We start from the raw sequence: 18,631 nt of genomic DNA on the forward strand, positions 1-18,631 counted from the left end.
CGGCACCTCCGTGTCGGCCCATTCGCCGAAGGTGTGAATCGGGCGCGTCGGCACCTCGCGGCACATCTGAAAACGAGTGTGGGCTCCGCCTGGCGCAGCCAGACACACCGTTTTTCCACCTCCTACACACGCCCGAGCCGACTCCCACCCCTCTAGATCACCACCGTCGCCGTCCCCCACCCGCGCCCACCCTGCTTGCAATAGACACAGCCGACTGTCTGGGAACCGTCCATCGACACGGCCGCCACCCCCTCGACTGGGGCCGCTGTTTCGCTCGGAACAGAGCTCGCCGTCACCGCGATAGTATCGCCCCGCCCGCAAGGTGTTCGTCTGATTGCCGCGATGGACAGCGACGACGAGATGATGATGCAGCTGTTTACGGAGGAGCAGAACGCTCAGGCTGTTCGACGACAACATCAACAGCTGATTCTTACGAACATGTTGCGCGTTTGCCAGCCTTTCTTCGTCGTGCCTCGGCGCGGCGGCTCAAAGCCAGTCAAGAGGAGGAACATCAACCGGCATCGTGAAGCTAGCGCAATGCTGCTTGACGCCGACTACTTCAACGACGACGCGACTCATTCGCCGAAGGAATTTCGGCGCCGTTTTAGGATGAACAAGGACCTGTTCTTGAAGATTGTCCATGGCGTCAGGGAATACGACACATACTTCATGACCAAGAAAGATTGCACAGGTTTGTGGGGTTTCACCTCAATTCAGAAGTGAACTGCTGCAATGCGTTGTCTTGCATACGGATCTCCTCCAGATACAGCCAATGACTACCTACGGATGCCAGAGTCGACATGTACAGAGACTCTCTACAGGTTCTGCCGAGCCGTCATAGCGGTGTTAGCTGAAGACTATTTGAGAGCACTAAAAGCAGATGATACAGCTCGGATCCTGCCGAAGAATGCAGCAAGAGGGTTTCCTGGGATGTTCGGAAGCATTGACTGTATGCATTGGGGCTGGAAGAATTGCTCTTTTGCTTGACAGGGGATCTACAAGGGCCATACTGGTGAGTGCAGTGTCATTCTTGATGGGATTCGTAGCATAGAAAACAAAAAATTTCCTACCGCAAGAACGAAAACACAAGCCAAGATCTAATCTAGTAGATGGTAGCAACGAGAAGATCATGAGACTAACCCTCGAAGATTTCCAAAGCCTAACGAGATTAGATCTCGTGGTGGATGTAGTCGATCACTTGCCGCTTGCAAAAGCGCGTAGAAGATCTTGACCGCTTGCAAAAGCGCGTAGAAGAACTTGACGGTGCCACAATCGGGCAGCACCTCCGTACTCGGTCACACGTACGGTGTTGATGAAGACGACGTCCTCCTCCCCGTTCCAGCGGGCAGCGGATGTAGTAGATCCTCCTCGGAATCCCGCCAGCACGACGGCGTGGTGACGGTGGTGGTGGAGATCTCCGGCAGGGCTTCGCCGCAAGCGCTGCAGGAGAAGAAGGAGGGAATAGCTAGGGTTTGGGCGCAGGGTGGTGCTGCGACTTGGGGAGCTAGGGCTGCGACTTGTGGTGCCCTTGGGGTGCCCCTTGGCCTCTTTAAATAGGTGGCCAAGCCCCTTGGGTCGTCCAAAAACCTGCCCCCAAGTTTGACTGAGTTCCGATAGGTTTCCGGTTCCGAAAACCTAGTCCTACTCGGACTCTTTTGCCAATTCCGAAATTGCATTAAGGAAAGACTCCTTTTCCCTTAAGGCAACGTGGTTGCACCTATTATGGAACCCTCCGGACTTCCTTAGACATCCCGGGTCGTCCCGGACACTTCCGGAACCTTCCATAATATTCCGGACTATTCCGGTCCTTCTAGAACCTTCTAGAAGCTCCGGTCAAAACACCGGACTTTTTCCGAACCCCGGAAAATGACTTCCCATATATGAATCTTATTCTCCGGACCATTCCGAACCTCCTCGTGATGTCTTGGATCCCATCCGAGACTCCGAACAACATTCGAGCTCCATTCCATATTCCGTATCTACTTAAAACGACATCAAACCTTAAGTGTGTCACCCTACGGTTCGCGAACTATGCAGACATGGTTGAGACTTCTCTCCGACCAATAACCAATAGCGGGATCTGGAGATCCATAATGGCTCCCACATATTCAACGATAACTTAGTGATCGATTGAACCATTTACATACGATACCGATTCCCTTTGTCACGCGATATTTTACTTGTCCGAGGTTTGATCATCGGTATCTCTATACCTCGTTCAACCTCGTCTCCTGACAAGTACTCTTTACTCGTACCGTGATATGTCATCTCTTATGAACCATTCATATGATTGCAAGCTAATTAGACGACATTCCACCGAGAGGGCCCAGAGTATATCTATCCGTCATCGGGATGGACAAATCCCACTGTTGATCCATATGTCTCAACTCATACTTTCCGAATACCTAATCCCACCTTTATAACCACCCATTTACGCAGTGGCGTTTGATGTAATCAAAGTACCCTTCCGGCATAAGTGATTTATATGATCTCATGGTCGAAGGACTAGGTAACTATGTATCGAAAGCTTATAGCAAATGAACTTAATGACGTGATCTTATGCTACGCTTAATTGGGTGTGTCCATTACATCATTCACATAATGACATAACCTTGTTATTAATAACATCCAATGTTCATGATCATGAAACTACGATCATCTATTAATCAACAAGCTAGTTATACAAGAGGCTTACTAGGGACTCCTTGTTGTTTACATAACACACATGTATCAATGTTTCGGTTAATACAATTATAGCATGGTATGCAAACATTATCATAAACACAAAGATATATTATAATAACCATTTTATTATTGCCTCTTGGGCATATCTCCAACAGTCTCCCACTTGCACTAGAGTCAATAATCTAGTTTACATTTGTAAAGATATAACACCTTGGCCTTCCGGTGCTTTATCATGTTTTGCTTACGGGAGAGGTTTTAGTCTACGGTTCTGACATGCTCAGAAACGTATGTATTTTGCAATTCTTTTGCGTCTCAACGCATCACTCATTTTCCAAATGAGTCGGCATTAAATATGTTTGTTCTTCTGGTGGAACCTTAATTCCGCGGTCTGAAATATGTCACTAATATTGTCACACACAATATAGCTTCAAAGTTCTGACACTATCGGAACTACACCAAGTTCTCAAAGAACTCCTCGACCTAAACATCCTCAATCATTGTCAAAACAATGACATACTCTGCCTTCTATTGTAGAATCCGTCACAATATTTAGAACTCTTCTAAATCTATCATTATGCTACCTTTTTAATAACACTTAGCCTAATTGAGATTTAAAATTAATTCTTATATGTGACCAAACAAATATCGGTGCAACACCTTACAGCGATTTGTTTGTCATTACCCCATATAAAACTATAGGGATTTCTATTTCCGTGCCCCTGCTTCGTTAGTTGTACTCAGTTTTCCCCAGTCCCTTAGTTTTTCCTCAGTTTTCCCCTCCTATAGTTTGAAACACGCACAAGTGCTGGAACGGCCGGTAGCCGTCAGGTCAGAGGCCTTGACCGTTAGTCTGACCGGGTGGGGCCGCACAGGGGCAGCTCCTCCCTGACCGTCTCGTGCTGACGGGTAGGGTCAGGAGACACGTCGGAGCAGCCATCCATCTATCGCTGACGTGTGGGCCGTTTTATTTCATGATTTTATACGCGGTGCTGCCAATGACAAATGGGGCCGCTCTATAGGGCTGCCGCAGCCAATGACCAGTGGGGTCGTATATTTTTCAGGAAAAGACATATATTGCCGCTCTGTGGGGCTGCCGCAGCCAATGACCAGTGGGGTCGTCTATTTATTTAGGGAAACTCATATATTGCCGCTCTGTGGGGCCTCCGCAGCCAATGACCAGTGGGGTCGTCTATTTTTCAGGAAAAGACATATATTGCCGCTCTGTGGGGCTGCCGCAGCCAATGACCAGTGGGGTCGTCTATTTATTTAGAGAAACTCATATATTGCCGCTCTGTGGGGCCTCCGCAGCCAATGACCAGTGGGGTCGTCTATTTTTCAGGAAAAGACATATATTGCCGCTACGTGGGGCTGCCGCAGCCAATGACCGGTGGGGTCGTCTATTTATTTAGGAAACTCATATATTGCCGCTCTGTGGGGCCCCCGCAGCCAATGACCGGTGGGGTCGTCTATTTTTCAGAAAAGACATATATTGCCGCTACGTAGGGCTGCCGCAGCCAATGACCAGTGGGGTCGTCTATTTATTTAGAGAAACTCATATATTGCCGCTCTGTGGGGCCTCCGCAGCCAATGACCAGTGGGGTCGTCTATTTTTCAGGAAAAGACATATATTGCCGCTCTGTGGGGCTGCCGCAGCCAATGACCAGTGGGGTCGTCTATTTATTTAGAGAGAAAAAATCATATATTGCCGCTCTGATATATGTCTTTAGAGAATATCATAGAGAGAAGCAACAAGTTCGCTAATTAATTATTCTTAAGCTAGACCGGAGAACCGCTGGCAGCTCGTTCCCCACCGTCGGACGGAGCAGCCATCGCCGGCGCCTCGTCGCGCCGCCGGCTCATCCCCGGCGGCGTCGGACGAACTGCGGCGCTGCACGTCAACCACGGCTCCAGCACTTGTTTCGTCCGCACGCATTGTACCCACCGCAGGAAAGTCCGCCGCAAGCAGATCCGCCGCCCACGACGACCGGGATTTGTTCCGCGCACCAATTGGCATAGCTTGGTAAGACCTCCGCTTCTGCCTCCCCCGCCCCCTAATCGATTCGGTTCCCGTAATTTATTGGAGTTTGCAGGTACGAAATAGTCCTCAATGTCTCGTCGTAGCGGGTACACCGGCGAGGGTGGGGATTCGATCATGTCGTGGCCACGTTCTACTTCTCCTACCTCGTCGGAAGTGCAGGTATATAGCTTCAGCTCTCTGTACTACCGTTGAATTTGAAGTTCCGCCATGGCTTGTTGGGGTGATTTCAGTTGTTCTTTTTTCCATTATTGTTACAGTTAGCCAGGCAAGCCGATGATCCATGGTACATTGCATACCAAGATGAATCAACCCAGTGGTGTAGCCAGAGGATGGATTTGGAGGAGAAGGTGGCCAATTTAGGTGATGAATTGGCCCGTAAAAACCTGATGATATTCGAGCTGAAGCGTATTGTGGAGGAAGAAAAGAAGAATTCAGAGCTTATTCGCAAGGAGAAGTTGAGAGTTGAGACAGATCTTGCCGTATTTGATCAAGTGGTAGAAAATCTAGAACATGAACTTAAAGTGATGGGAGAGGAGAAAAGTAGATTCATCTGTGCAGTTTTATTAGGTGTCATCCCTGTCCTAGCAGTTATGTGGTTCTGGTAGACGATTTAGTATAGAATTGTTATTCAGTAGATGGCTCTAACCACTGTATTTTGTTGTGGCTCTAAGCACTGTATTTCGGTGTACAATTTCCTACTTGTGCTAAGTAATGCGCATGATAATTTTAGCATGCATGAACATTTTATAAAAGTGAAGGGATCCCAAAAGTGAATGCATGTACCAGCCTCCGGATCAAATACATATCAATATCTTCCCAATCAAGTTGGGATAGAATTCAAATCATACATACGGATGTACATGGACACATCAAGAACGTGAAGAAGCTTTTTTTGAGACGGAGGTAGTAGTTCGAACAATTTTATCCCATTTGGAAATTGAAAAATATAAATTTATAATAATTTATCCCAATTTGCGACGTCGAACACGGCCGCGCAGCGATGGGCAAGAAAGGCCGGGACGACGGGCGGCTGAGGGGTGGTCATCTGCGCCATCAAACGTTGAAGCGATGTTATCGGCGATGGCTTCAATGTTCGTGGCATCGATGACCAGTGTCGGAACCGCCGCTGTCTTGGTGTACTTCATCAGCGACGGATCTGCGGAGGGCTGGATCGGCGGCTTTGCAGCGCGGTTGTAGACGATGGCTTCAATCGTCTTGGCATCGATTCGCACTCTCGGCACCGGAAGTGAGACATCAACAGGCTGGGTCTGCGCCGTCGAAGCGATGTTGTAGGCGATGGCTTCAATGTTCGTGGCATCGATGACCACTGTCGGCACGGCCGCCGTCTTGGTGTTCTTCATCATTCAACAGATCTGAGAATAGAATCGAAAGTGAGACAGAGAGAGACATTTCAACTATTTCTGACGGTTAGATCCTCACCGGCACTCTTAGATCCACGGCGCACGCACGGTTAGATGCACGCCGCCGCACGCACGGTTAGATCCGCGCCGCCGCACGCCGCCGCACGCACGGTTAGATCTGCGCCGCCGCACGCACGGTTAGATCCGCGCCGCCGCACGCACGGTTAGATCTGCGCCGCCGCACGCCACCGCAAGCACGGTTAGATCCGCGCCGCCGCACGCCACCGCAAGCACGGTTAGATCCGCGCCGCCGCACGCCGCCGCACGCACGGTTAGATCTGCGCCGCCGCCCGCACGGTTAGAGAGAGGAGGATGCGACTGGAATATGCAACTGCCAGGGTTGGTAGGTATGTGCTCTGCTCTTGTCTCCGTATGCGTCCATCGTGGTCCATAGATACAGGCCGTCCGATCATAAATGATCGAACGGTGCAAGCGTTCGTTGAGCTTTCATCCAACCAAGATCCGTGTGACATACATCTCGACCAATCAGAGATCAGCCAGTGAGTACAAGTTAGGAAAACTGAGTAGAACTGAGAGGGGGAAAAGTGAGGAAATGTTTATCGGAAGGGCAAAACTGAGTATGACTGAGTAAGATAAGTGGGCCCGGAGGGGAAAACTGAGTAACACTAAGTAAAACAGGGGCACCCAAATAATAAACGGACTAAGGGAAATTGAAGCTTTTGGCATAAAAATTGTAAAATTGTGTTATTTGAACAATATATTACATTTTGGCCGACTAGATATTGTTTGCAACTCAAAGATACACAAGTGTGACGAATTTGGACTCATTTGGACAAAGTTTGTAAGCATAGTGGGTATTTGGGAGGTGTATTGAGCAGAAAGCCCTGCATCTTCATATCTAGTAGCTCATGGACTAGGAAGTGGTTTTGAAGCTTTTGGCATAAAAACTTCATATCTCTATATTTCCTTTTCCATTATTATTTCTCTAGGTTGTAGGTAACATAACAAGGCTCCATGGGAAGGTTCCACCATGTTTTGAATTATTTTGAATTGAACCCTAAAATGTTAAAACCCTAAAACCCTAAAACCCTAAAATGATAAATGTGGCTTAAATGTGGCATACAAATTGTTCATACAAATTCAAATTGTTCAACACAAAGGGATCCCCAATACAAAGGGAACCACAATACAAATTGTTCATACAAATTCAAATTGTTCAACACAAAGGCATCCCCAATACAAATTGTTCAACACAAAGGGATCCCCAATACAAAGGGAACCACAATACAAATTGTTCATACAAATTCAAATTGTTCAACACAAAGGGATCCCCAATACAAAGGGAACCCCAATACAAATTGTTCATACAAATTCAAATTAGTTGTTCAGAATAAAATCTTTTTCTTGCTCCTGGTGTGACTCGCCGGGGCCACCACCTTACTCCGGGTAACCCTACCAGGGATATTACCGGTGTCTACCTTCCTTTTGCCCTCTTTCTTGTTCTTCTTCTTCTGCGAAGCTTCTGCTTTTTCTTCTGCCATGAGCTCTTCGAAGTTAGCATCACACATGGCCTTACAACTATCGAGGCAATCTCGATAATACTGTTCACTCTCCTCTGGACTCATCGGTTGAAGCCTTTCTACATCCATCTGTTCCCTCTGCTCTCGATCCATCGGTTCAATCTCCTCATGTTGAACTGCTGCTTTAATCTCCTCTGCATTTGCTGCTTCAATCTCCTCATGTTGAACTGCTGCTTCAATCTCCTCTGCATTTGCTGCTTCAATCTCCTCATGTTGAACTGCTGCTTCAATCTCAAGTTGAATTGCTGCTTCATTCTCCTCTGCATTTTCTGCTCCCGCCTGATCTTCCATTCCAAAAGCCGGATCAACTCCATTTTTACAAAGCCTAGCAATGTGTCCAGGGATTCCACAACGTTTGCACTTACGTTTTCGAATCGGTGCACCACCCTCTGCACTAGCTCTGATCCTATTCTTCCTCGGCCTACCTGCCGGTCTAGTCAATACTGGAGAGTACAGTTTGAAGCCTGGATCGACTTTCATCCATTGGTCTTTTCCCAACAAGGTAGGAACATTCATAGCATATGCAGCCCTAAATTTTGCAACAGAGAAATACTCTGACACATACTGATCAACTTCACCATCTTCACCCCCTATAACACTCATGAAAAACAATGCGTGTATGCAGGGTATCCCACGGATCTGCCATCCCCTACAATGGCATGTCCTATCAACCAAACTCACTGGATACCTCCACTTCATGTTTTTACTGTCAGTGTAGGTTACCTCAGCCTCCATTCCTTTTCTGACGCATTGCATCCTCAATTGTTTTGCCCTCTCATGCAAAGACTTAATCAAAGATGGGAGCATGAGATGGCCAACATAATTTGTGGATGCAATTCTTTGACGCAGATCGATCTTTATCATGATCATCTGCCTAATCTTATCAAATATTTGCCACAGCATAAGCCCTTTCAATGACTTGACCTTTGAGTTGAAACTCTCCGCAAGGTTACTTGTTACATAGTCTACCTTGCAAATTTCATTGAATTGGCTTCTTGACCACACCGTACCATGATGTTCATCCAAGTACTCCTTCACCCCAGGTTTTTGTTTATACAACACATCCAAATGAAACATATGCTTCCTAGAGCTGCATGTGTATGAAGCTGGCCATAGGTTGTCAGTAAAAACTTTACCCTTGAATTTCTTTGTAAAATTCTGTACCAAGTGTCGCATACATTCCCTATGCTCCACTCCAGGGAATACTGCTTCTACCGCACTCTCCAAACCTTTGCAAGCGTCTGTGTGGATAACAAGTCCTGGTGGATGACCTATAAGGTCGCGCAAGTTCTGCAGAAACCAAGTCCAACTTTCCTCTGACTCAACCTCCAAAACTCCATAAGCAACAGGGAACATCCAATTATGTCCATCAACTGCAGTAGCAGCAACTAGCTGTCCTTTAAACCTACCATGAAGAGCTGATGCATCCACGGCCAAATAAGGCCTGCAACCGTCCAAAAAGCCTTTCCAGCAAGCTTTGAAACAAACAAAAGCCCTTCTAAAACATTCCTTGTGCATTACCTTCCCGCTTTTCAATTTGTAGGGAACTGTATGCTTGTCTATTGCTACAACACTGCCTGGACTAGCCATCTCCACTTCAGCTTTGAAAGTGTAAAGCAACTGAAAGCTTTCATTCCATGGACCATTGATCTTGTCAAGAGCCATTTCCTTTGCATAGAACATCCTCATGTAAGGTACTTTCATCCCTTTATACTTCTCAGCCACCTTTTTCTGGAGTGCCGTTGGACCAAGTGAAGGAGTTTCTCTCAGCCAATCTAGGATTATATCTGCCAACCACCTAGTCTTCGCTAGCTTTGTTTTCAGGTCTGGCTCTCCCCCTAGAGGTGGACACCTATGGATCTCCTTATTAACCTTTATCTGAAACATAATGATAAGGGATGTCAGTAATAGATAACAAATTTTACACCGTGATCTAAATACACAACTGGTTGGCGTAGTACCTGAACCAAGCTGCTTCTGCGCATTGTGGATGCATGCAGCCTAAACCTACACCTTGGGTATGGGCATTTAATTGTGAACCTACCTGGCTCACTTTTAATAACCTCATAATTATTCTTAGTGAGAATGTGATATGTAGTAATTGCATTACGGCAGTCCATCATCGTTTGAAACACGGTGCCTTTTGCAAGCTGAGGATCCTCCCTGTTCCACTCAATTGTTGGCAAGTCTTCACCTTCGTAATCGGCTAAAACGAGGCTGTCATCGTTCTCATTCTTCTCTTCATCATCAGTCTCATCAAATCTGGCACCAAAAGCAATATCTTCCATGTATTGATCCTCCATTGCCTGCTTACTGCATCGATCTACCAATTCAGGAAACATTAACTCATCCTCATCATCTTCAGGAGACTGATCCCCAATCTCTGCATCGTCCTCCACATTGACCACAGGAACGATCTGGCTACCACTCGCACTGGGGACAGATGGTGCTGCTGTGGACCTACAAGGATCGCCGCTGCGCACACTATTAGCAGAGGCAGCAGCAGTAGAGAGACATGATGCCCGACCACCTGATGATGCCCGACCACCTGATGATGCCCCAACACCAGATGATGCCTGGCCCCTGTCCACATGGACACGAATTTTACCGAAATGGCAAGAAGCATTCAAAGCAAAAAGAATTCCCAGATCATCGTCGGAAATTAGTGGAACAAATCTTCGCTCCGTGCTGTTGAAATATTCGAAATGAACTGCATCGCGAGAGCTCCAGGAGTACTTATCGAAGATGTTAGCTTTCAAATCCCTCAACGAGATGGTGGTTGCAACCACCGCAGGGAAGTAAAACCCATTCATTAGGCGTTTAGAATCACGCGTAAAGCTAGAATCCAGCCTAACCACCCGCCGAAAAGCCAGCGCTGGATCAATCCTATTCGAAAAGCAACGCAGTTAGTTGAGAAACAACGATTGGCGCTCAAAAACTGCCTACTGTTAATTCACATAGGCAGACGATGCTTACCCAGATGGAATCCATGCGTTAGATCCCTCTGATTCCCAATCTTCTCCGCGGCTGGCGGGAAGAGTCGGTACACCAGACGGATATACAAACTCTACCGCGACAGGGGTAGATCTAGATCTGGTGGAGGCGGATCCCTCTCCGCCTCCCGGGGGTGGTGGTGGGGGCGGGGGCGGCTTGGCGGCGGACGACGCCATAAGGTAGGAGGGCAGGATGGCGTGGCGGCGGAGGGGCGGTGTGTGAGCTCCTCCAGTATCGGGCGGAGTGGAAAGCTTTGGGTGAGCTCCTCGAGTCAACAGTCAACATAGTTCGAAAGAAACGGTCAATTCAACACCAACGCGGCTCCCTAGCCGTCACCGGTAACGGTGAAGGCCTCTGACCAGACGGCAACCCTCCCGTCTGAGCGTCTGCGACGGGTTTCAAACTAGAGGGAGGGGAAAACTGAGGAAAAACTAAGGGGCTGGGGAAAACTGAGTACAACTAACGAACCAGGGGCACGAAAATAGAAATCCCAAAACTATATATATATATATCCTTGGTTCTTCTAAAGCACACAGGGATATTCTTACTGTTTGTCCAATGATCATCACATGAATCATTCTGGTATATGCTCCTAACCTTTTAGAGCACAGGACATCTGATTTTGTACATATTATTCGTGATCTAAAATCACTCATGTGTTTTTACTCATCGAGTGTCAAATACACTCAAGTCTTGTTAAACCTTCGTATGAAAAGAACACCTTCTTAATATTTCTATATTGAACTACTTCAATATCCATTCTATGTACTTTGACTTAAACTTATTATGTGTTTCAATCTATCTTCATAGATCTTGACACTAAATATGTTTTAGTCCATATCCTTTCATTGAAGTTAATTCTCAATGAAACATTTTAATCAAGTATATAATTTACACTATTTATAATCAACTATATGTCATCTACATAAAGTATTATAAATATGTCTCAGCGCTCCCACTTAATTTCTTGCAAATGCAAGCATCTTCATCGTTTCTGATGAAATCAAAAACTCTTTGACTATTTCATCCGGTGAAGATTCCAACTCCGTGATAGTCACTTCATCCAATTGAAGTTTGTATACCTATCTAGTGTTCCACGGACTAGCAAAACTCTTGGTTGCAACTTGTATACACCTTTAATACACACTTCTGTTAAGTAATGTATTTTGCCATCCTACTAGCATAGCTCATAAAAGAAATATGTAGCGATTACTAGAATAATCCGCATAGACTATAAGCATTGCTACGGTAGATCTAATCTTATCGTAGTCAACTCTTTGAACTTTGTCGTAAACAATTTTTCGACAAGTCGAGCTTCTTCAAGGATATTACATCCAAGTCCATCAATTTTATAGATCCATTTACTTTCAAAAGGTATTCATCTATCTTGGATTTCATGGCATATAGCCATTTTAACGGAGTCAGGGCCCATCATAACTTCTTTGTTTGTAGTTGGTTTATTATTGTTCAAAATCAATCCTTTGTTCACAAATCATTTATTTGATCACAAAGTAAACCATACCTACAAGGTTCAATATGTACTTCGATCTCCATGGCTAAAACACTTTGTAGTCATGGGAGCCATGATCGTCGTGGCCGCTTCCGGAACCAATTCCGATGCTGCGCTACTCTGATCATTATGCTCAGGTTCATAAACCTTATCAAGTTCTATTGTCCTCCCACTCAAATACTTCGCTAGAAAACAATTTCTTGGAAATAAGAAACATTGACAAACATTTTTGTCTTTGTCTCCATAGTTGGGAAGAATTCCCAATCAAATCTATGGGATAACCAACAAAGACATTCATCCGATTTTGGTTGTAAACTCATTTACTTATGCTATGCATACCAAAATTTAAGAAAAGACTATTAGGGTTCATACCCATGCCATAAATCGTATGGTGTCATTTCAACGGATCATGATGATGCTCTATTTAGTGTAAAAGCGGTAGTCTCTAAAGCATAATCCACAAAAATATAATGGCTTCATATTATTTTATCTCATCATTAATCCAACAAAGTTTGGATACGTCTCTCGGATACTCCATCATCATTATGATACTCCAAGAAACGTGAGTTGTTGAAAAATTTCATAACTCTCTTAGATGTTCGCTAAAACTCGCAATTCAAATATTTCCACCATGATCCAATCATAGATATTTGACTTTTCTATTACGATGATTTCCACTTCATGCTAATCTTTATTTGAATCCATTCAAATGTTTCAAACTTCTTCCTTATCGAATATATCCGCATATATATACTCAATTCATTGTTGGAAGTTTTCATGAAGTAGAAGAATCTCCCGCACACAACTTGCCCAGTGAACCACATACATCATCATGTATGTTTCCACTAATTTAGTTGCCCGTTCAACTCTTGGCCTATGAACGGTATTTCAGTCATTCTCTTTAGAAAAGATTTGCAAGCGCCAAACGATTCAAAAATTAAATGACTCCAAAAATCCATCTGCATGGAGTTTCTTCATGCGTTCCTTTCTAACATGACCTAAATGGCGGTTCCACAAATAAGTAGAATTCAAATCATTTGCCTTATGGCATTTTAGCGTCAGTGTTATGTATGTGTGTTTCACCATTAATATTTATAATAACTTTATCCATCGTACATGGAGTAATGTCATAATTTGAACAACTCATTGTTTTCATTTGACCAGAGCAAAATAACAATTATTAAGTTCTTTATTATAAATTCTAAGGGCTAGATAGAATACCAACGACGAACATAATAACACTTTATTTTTGTTCCAGACGTGTATTCCTATCATATTCCTTGTCGGTCACTTCGGCCATTGTATTCTTGTATTGCGTTGTTTTGCATGACACTTCATACCAACCAATATGGTACAAATACCCAAGAATTTCATTGTGTGACCAAACTAGGAATACAACCATAACATGTATATCATTTATATACACCTGAGCTAGACTTTCTAGTCTTTTCTTTTCTTTCTGCCAAAATATCTTTTATAGTTTCTCTTTTAGCTTTCCTCATTATTCAGAAAAACACTTCAACATCATAGACTTCTAGATTTGTTGGTCAAATACCAATAACCTTGAGGTTCTTACTTTGAAGTTAATCATCATATGAAAAGTGTTCCTGATTTCACTATTAGTAACTTTGTAATATGATGAACAATTTCACTCATAATTTTATCCATCATATCATGACGACTTTCCGAGACCATGTCTGTACATACTAGGCTCGTAAAGTTTAACCTTAGTATTCACATGTGCAAATCTGGCTTGCACCCGTTGTATGCACTCGTGGAATCTATGACACCCGATCATCACGAGATGCTTCGAAACGACGAGTCTTAGCAACGGTGCATACTAAGGACGATCACTTCATGGACATGTGAATATTGTTAGTGCCCCAATAGTTAGAGGATTGGGACGCCTGGCGTCTTCAACCTTCGTACATTCCCATAAAACTTATGAGTTTATGTAGTCTCACTAGATTATATTCTATCATCTTGCAGTAAGGTCTTAGATATCACATATATCTCATACCTCGCTTCTTTCTGAAAACAAAACTTTTCAGCTCCTTACTTTTCAAACAAATTTGAACATCAAGTTTCACGGAGACAAGATAATTGTAGGTGCTAATTGAAACCATAGCTATTTGAATCAACAATGTGAGGTTTACTAAAAGTTTGCAATAGGACTTAATTATTTCTTGATTCTTTAACAATACGGTACCAGTCCGTAAAGTTAATTGTCAGACTTAACAGTATTTCAATCTCAATTACAAGACTAACGCATGGTAGAAAAACGGATGCCAATTCTACAAATTTAATTCAAAATACTACTCAGACTATGTTTATGATAATTAGTTCAAGTTTTAGTCTAATTACTATGAACTCCCACTTAATACAACATCCCTCATAGTTGTTAAGTGGTACACGATCCACATCCACTACACCAAAACCGATCATCACGTGAGATGATGTAGCTTCAATGGTGAACATCAACATGTTGATCATATCATCCATATGACTCGTGTTCAACCTTTCGGTTTCCGTTGTCCCGAGGCCATGTCTGTACATGCTAGGCTCGTCAAGCCAACCCAAGTATTCCGCGTGTGCAAACATGGCTTACACCCGTTGTATGTGAACGTAGAGTCTATCACATCCGATCATCACGAGATGCTTCGAAACGACGAACTGTAGCAACGGTGCATACGAGGGGAGAACACTTTATTATCTTGATATTAATGTGAGGGATCATCTTATAATGCTACCGTCGCGATCTAAGCAAAATAAGATGCATAAAGGATTAACATCACATGCAATTCATATGTGATATGATATGGCCCTTTAGTCTTTGCGCCTTTGATCTTCATCTCCAAAGCACGAACATGATCTCCATCATCAACGGGCATGATCTCCATCATCGTCGGCGTAGCATCAAGGTCCATGGCGCCGTCTTCATGATTGTTCTCCATGTAGCAACTATTACAACTACTTTGATAATACTACTCAACATGAAATTTAACGACAACCATAAGGCTCCTGCCGGTTGCCACAATACAATAATGATCATCTCATACATATTCATCATCACATCATGGCCATATCACATCACCAAACCCTGCAAAAACAAGTTAGACGCCTCTAATTTGGTTTGCATATTTTACGTGGTTTAGGGTTTTCGAGTAAGATCTAATCTACCTACGAACATGAACCACAACAGTGATACTAGTGTTGTCAATAGAAAGAGTAAATTGGATCTTCACTATAGTGGGAGAGACAGACACCCGCAAAGCCACTTATGCAATACAAGTTGCATGTCGAACGTGGAGCAAGTCTCATGAACGCGGTCATGTAAAGTTAGCCCAGGCCGCTTCATCCCACTATGCCGCAAGATGCAAAGTACACGAACTAAAGACAACAAAAACATCAACGCCCACAAAACAATTGTGTTCTACTCGTGCAACCAATCTATGCATAGACACGGCTCTGATACCACTGATGGGATTCGTAGCATAGAAAACAAAAAAATTTCCTACCGCAAAAACGAAAACACAAGCCAAGATCTAATCTAGTAGATGGTAGCAACGAGAAGATCATGAGATTAACCCTCGAAGATTTCCAAAGCCTAACGAGATTAGATCTCGTGGTGGATGTAGTCGATCACTTGCCGCTTGCAAAAGCGCGTAGAAGATCTTGACCGCTTGCAAAAGCGCGTAGAAGAACTTGACGGTGCCACAATCGGGCAGCACCTCCGTACTCGGTCACACGTACGGTGTTGATGAAGACGACGTCCTCCTCCCCGTTCCAGCGGGCAGCGGATGTAGTAGATCCTCCTCGGAATTCCGCCAGCACGACGGCGTGGTGACGGTGGTGGTGGAGATCTCCGGCAGGGCTTCGCCGCAAGCGCTGCAGGAGAAGAAGGAGGGAATAGCTAGGGTTTGGGCGCAGGGTGGTGCTGCGACTTGGGGAGCTAGGGCTGCGACTTGTGGTGCCCTTGGGGTGCCCCTTGGCCTCTTTAAATAGGTGGCCAAGCCCCTTGGGTCGTCCAAAAACCTGCCCCCAAGTTTGACTGAGTTCCGATAGGTTTCCGGTTCCGAAAACCTAGTCCTACTCGGACTCTTTTGCCAATTCCGAAATTGCATTAAGGAAAGACTCCTTTTCCCTTAAGGCAACGTGGTTGCACCTATTATGGAACCCTCCGGACTTCCTTAGACATCCCGGGTCGTCCCGGACACTTCCGGAACCTTCCATAATATTCCGGACTATTCCGGTCCTTCTAGAACCTTCTAGAAGCTCCGGTCAAAACACCGGACTTTTTCCGAACCCCGGAAAATGACTTCCCATATATGAATCTTATTCTCCGGACCATTCCGAACCTCCTCGTGATGTCTTGGATCCCATCCGAAACTCCGAACAACATTCGAGCTCCATTCCATATTCCGTATCTACTTAAAACGACATCAAACCTTAAGTGTGTCACCCTACGGTTCGCGAACTATGCAGACATGGTTGAGACTTCTCTCCGACCAATAACCAATAGCGGGATCTGGAGATCCATAATGGCTCCCACATATTCAACGATAACTTAGTGATCGATTGAACCATTTACATACGATACCGATTCCCTTTGTCACGCGATATTTTACTTGTCCGAGGTTTGATCATCGGTATCTCTATACCTCGTTCAACCTCGTCTCCTGACAAGTACTCTTTACTCGTACCGTGATATGTCATCTCTTATGAACCATTCATATGCTTGCAAGCTAATTAGACGACATTCCACCGAGAGGGCCCAGAGTATATCGATCCGTCATCGGGATGGACAAATCCCACTGTTGATCCATATGCCTCAACTCATACTTTCCGAATACCTAATCCCACCTTTATAACCACCCATTTACGCAGTGGCGTTTGATGTAATCAAAGTACCCTTCCGGCATAAGTGATTTATATGATCTCATGGTCGAAGGACTAGGTAACTATGTATCGAAAGCTTATAGCAAATGAACTTAATGACGTGATCTTATGCTACGCTTAATTGGGTGTGTCCATTACATCATTCACATAATGACATAACCTTGTTATTAATAACATCCAATGTTCATGATCATGAAACTATGATCATCTATTAATCAACAAGCTAGTTATACAAGAGGCTTACTAGGGACTCCTTGTTGTTTACATAACACACATGTATCAATGTTTCGGTTAATACAATTATAGCATGGTATGCAAACATTATCATAAACACAAAGATATATTATAATAACCATTTTATTATTGCCTCTTGGGCATATCTCCAACAATTCTTGAGGCGGTGGCAGACCATGAGCTTTGGATTTGCCATGATTTTTGGCATGGCAGGAACAAACAATGATATTAACGTGTTGCAGCGCTCTCCGGTGTTTGCCAGGCTAGCTGAGGGACAAGCTCCTGCCGTGAACTTTGAGGTAAACGGCCACACATACAACAAGGGGTACTATCTAGCTGATGGTATCTACCCGACGTATGCTACATTTGTGAAGACAATTCCCTCTCCATCAAACGAGATGGAAGGCTATTTTGCAACATGCCAGGAAGCAGCACGCAAGGATGTTGAGCATGCTTTTGGGGTGCTTCAGCAGCGTTTCGCCATTGTCAGGTACTCTGCTCTCACTTGGTCTTAGGCACATATGTGGGAGGTGATGAACGCCTGTGTGATCATCCACAACATGATCATTGAGAGCGAGCGCGACGCACCTGTGCAGGATGATCATCCATTTGATTATCAAGGGCCAATAGCTGAGGTAGAGCATGTGCCCCAAGAATTTGCTGCTTTTCTTCATATGCACAATGAAATTCGAGATACAGGTGTCCATGCACAGCTGAAGGCGGATCTAGCTGCGCATTTGTGGGCGAGGAGAGGAGCAGCCAACAATGCATGATTTTATTTCTATTTGTTTGCCTGGACGAATAATTTAAGTACTATTTGTTTGTTGGGTTGTATGAATAATTTAAGTACTATTTTTTATTGATTGTATGAATAATTTAATTCTATTTGTGTGATTGTATGAATAAAATGTGATCGTTATGTTGTTTCAAAATATTGTAAAAAGAAAAGAAAAAATTGGGACGACGTCGGTGTGGGAACATTGTTCCCAAATGAAGGATGCACTGCCGGCGCCCCCAAACGGAGGTGCCGGCGCCCCTCCGGCGCCTTTTTGGGGGCTGCCGATGGAGATGCTCTTAGGGGGGCGGATCAACATGTTAGCACCTTCATGGCCGCTTTCATGGGTCGTCCTCTTTAATAAACTTGTTGGTTCTGTCCTCTTTAATGAACTTGTCGGTTCTGCATGCGGAGACGCTTTTGTAAATGCGCACACATGCTAGAGTTTGGTCTATTCAGTAGGCCCTCTCCACTCACAATGTCGCGCTGGCTTGCCACCACCTACTCGATGCTAGGCTATAACGGCTGCATGCC

At 44.6% G+C, this 18,631-nt stretch overlaps 1 protein-coding gene across 1 annotated transcript; it reads left to right on the forward strand.

Moving 5' to 3' along the window:
- Positions 1–342: 342 nt before the first annotated feature.
- On the forward strand, positions 343–1,016 carry LOC127303771 (uncharacterized). Its single transcript, XM_051334476.1, has 3 exons — positions 343–691; positions 764–949; positions 991–1,016. Exons 1-3 carry the CDS (start codon positions 343–345, stop codon positions 1,014–1,016), a joined length of 561 nt encoding a protein of 186 aa, XP_051190436.1.
- The last annotated feature ends 17,615 nt before the right edge of the window (positions 1,017–18,631 follow it).

The sequence above is a fragment of the Lolium perenne genome, chromosome 5, assembly GCF_019359855.2.
Source record: "Lolium perenne isolate Kyuss_39 chromosome 5, Kyuss_2.0, whole genome shotgun sequence".
Classification (NCBI taxonomy): domain Eukaryota; kingdom Viridiplantae; phylum Streptophyta; class Magnoliopsida; order Poales; family Poaceae; genus Lolium; species Lolium perenne.